This window comes from Limulus polyphemus, unplaced genomic scaffold (genome assembly GCF_000517525.1).
Source record: "Limulus polyphemus unplaced genomic scaffold, Limulus_polyphemus-2.1.2 Scaffold1148, whole genome shotgun sequence".
NCBI lineage: Eukaryota > Metazoa > Arthropoda > Merostomata > Xiphosura > Limulidae > Limulus > Limulus polyphemus.
The window spans coordinates 193376-196327 of record NW_013666758.1 but is presented as its reverse complement, the minus strand read 5'-3'; the positions used below and the strand labels follow the sequence as shown (position 1 = coordinate 196327).

At 28.4% G+C, this 2952-nt stretch overlaps 1 protein-coding gene across 8 annotated transcripts in view; it reads right to left on the bottom strand.

Annotated features, from left to right (window-relative positions):
- Nucleotides 1-669: 669 nt before the first annotated feature.
- LOC106462352 (mitogen-activated protein kinase kinase kinase 5-like) overlaps nt 670-2952 on the bottom strand; it is a 151359-nt gene continuing 149076 nt past the window's right edge. For all 8 annotated transcript variants that reach the window (XM_013922265.2, XM_013922266.2, XM_013922269.2 and 5 more), the window contains 2 exons: nt 1224-1300; nt 670-1063 (listed from right to left, as the gene is read on the bottom strand). In XM_013922265.2, the coding sequence (XP_013777719.1) occupies nt 976-1063; nt 1224-1300 (165 nt within the window). In that variant the 3' untranslated portion in view covers nt 670-975. The remainder of the gene's footprint in view (nt 1064-1223; nt 1301-2952) is intronic.

Here is a 2952-nt window from a genome sequence, read left to right as displayed (position 1 = left end):
AAAAGCTGATAGAGAGAGAGATGCAGTTGAAAATCACTAGGTATACCAAACTCAGATTATCTTATAACCTAATTCTTATTCCTAGATGGAAAATTAAAATACTCTCTTATATTTATAAATGGTTGGTCCTTATAATTATCTACTTGTAAATTGTTGACTTTTAACTCTGCTTGTAACTTCAAAATTTGTAATGTATTTCTTTAAACTTAATTTTGTTATAATTTTGTATTTATGACTAAACTTGTTTCATTTTGTTATGTTCTGTTTTCTGTAATTCTCAATTATATTGACACTGTTAGAGACTTGTTTGACATATTTTTTCACAACGATATATTTCTCATTTGGAGAAGTTTACATTTAAATTTTTGTAATGTACATTGGTCATAATTGTGTAGTATAGTTTACAGATAATTTTACTGTCCAGTGCTCAAAGACTGTGTCTGGAACAGTTTACCAACAAATTTTTGTCTATAGACTACTTTAAGAAGCAGACACATATACCTCTGTAATGTACTCTGGTTACAGACTGTCTGAAATAATTTGGAGATTAAACTTTGTAACTGACACTATACAGACATGTTTATAAAGAACGTCATACTTTCATCTTATGGAGACTATGAAACTAAGCTTATATAAAGTAAGAAACCAGACAATATAATGACACACTGATTCAAAATAATTAAGCCATTTATTATTTTGATTTCTTACAAACAACAAAAATAGGGTTTGTAACAAGTAGTTTTTATTAAAATTTAAACTGCAACAACAATGGGTATAACAGCTTTCTAGTAACAGCTCAGACAATCTGCATGAAAAAAACCAAGTAACTACACGAGGATCTGAAAAAATGAATTTTTAAGATCCTTCTTCCCCACGAGGTGGTTTTATGAATATGAAACAGTACCTTCAAAAAATGTGTGTACAGGAAAATGATCAAATAATCTACATATTGATGTCAGTAAACAGCTAATACTTTTACTTGTTTTTCGTAGGATGATTTTGTGTGGATGATTTCTTTCGGTGATCAACAATTGCTCTCCAAACTCGCAGTTCCATTCCACCTCTGTTACAGTGACAAGAGAGAATAGATGTTTATTAATGTCAATGAAACAAAATAAATTACAAGACTGAAATTTTTATTATTTTTTTTTATGTAAGTATTTCTTTGCTTTCACATAATGTAAACAGAAAATTTCACTATTGTATAATGACAAGTTTCAAACCTGAGTCCAAGTCGTCTTAAATCCTCTCTGGTGAGAAACATTAGCACATCATCCACAGTATAAGCTTCTGTAATAAACTGTTGAGAAAGAAAAATAACAATGATTTAGTCTAAAGTTGGCCAAAATAAGAAATACACACTGGCTCACATCTTATATTACAGACTATATAACTCATTGAAAACTAGTTTCAAGTATTACAGAACTCTTCATTTCAGCTAGATCATTGTGATAAAACATTCCTGAAATAGGCAAAATAACTCAGTTCCATGAAATATTTGTGTTGGAATTTGTTTTTTAGTTTAGTAGTTAAACAAGACAGAAAACCATTATATATTCAGATAGTATTGCTTCATTTTCTAAATCAACAGCTTTCACATAATTTTTAAATACACAATGCTTCTAAAACTTTAAAGAATTTAATCTATAAAAAACTGTCATGATATAAAAGACTGTTTAGTTTAGATATTATTGATTAATTTATTTTTATGATTGGAGATTTTGTTATTATTTAGTTTTTGTTATAATAAGAGTTATAGACAGACAACTGTAGGAAGTTTTGTTAATAATTCATTGATGTTGAGACTATTGAACATCACGTGCAATACATTGGCGTCAAGTATAAAGAAAGCGAGCAGATGATTAAGTGACAAAGATATAAATAGTGTTAGCTAATTTTGTTTCAAATTATTAATAATTAACTTGCATAACAGGTTTTAAACCTATTAAATTCATACATATACTTTTACATATTTACATCAGTGACTTATTTTCAGTTACTTGGCCCAACAAAGCTTAAGAAATAGCAGCCCTTTCAGCAAAATGGAACTTGATACAGTTGAGTACCTCATCTTATTCCACAAAAAAAACATTTGTTTTCCTATTATACTGCAACTTCATAATTCATATAAAGTATAAAATGATAAAGAAAGTTTTTAAAAAGAAACCAAAGCTGTAACTGTAGGGTAAATTGTTCACAAACATCTTTGTTTCTAGCAACATATCACCAATCTAAGCTTTTGTTTGTTTTAATATCTGCTGAACTGAAAAGAACTTTCATAATGTATTTAAGATCACTAACCTGCGACTTCTCAAAGCTGAGATAAGGCAATTAAAATCACACCATGACAACCAAGGTTGAAAAACAATGATTGGCTAGACACAATAAAACTACACTTATATTCAAGTTACAAGGTCAAATTGGTGCTATTTTTTAGGGGTATGAGTACTGTATTATGCTCTTTATCAAATACACTTCAAAACTGAAGTATAAAAAAATCTCTGAAAAAATTATCATAAGTATATTTTGAATAATTTGTTTAAAAAATCAATAATGCAATTTTTTCCTATAGGGCAGGATTCACCCAGCTGGTTGAAGTAGAGTTAAATACCTAAATGAACACTACAGGTAACACTTAAAATTAATCAATTAATTTAAAGAAATAAAAAAAAAGTTTTATATAATTATTTATTTAACCCTATCACCCCAGGTACCCTTTACTGCACATGACACGAGGCTTTAGTGTCTTACATTCAAAGTTTTATTAAACTACTTTTTGTTTATGTTATACCAATTAGAATAGCATAAAATCTTAGCTAATAATCCAGATTTTAATAGTATACAAGTTTTACGTTCTTAATTCTAAAAGGAAATATATAAAAAATCCTGAATTTCCACTTGTGTAACACACGACACATTTTGTCTTAGCATGTCATTATCCCTATTTTATCC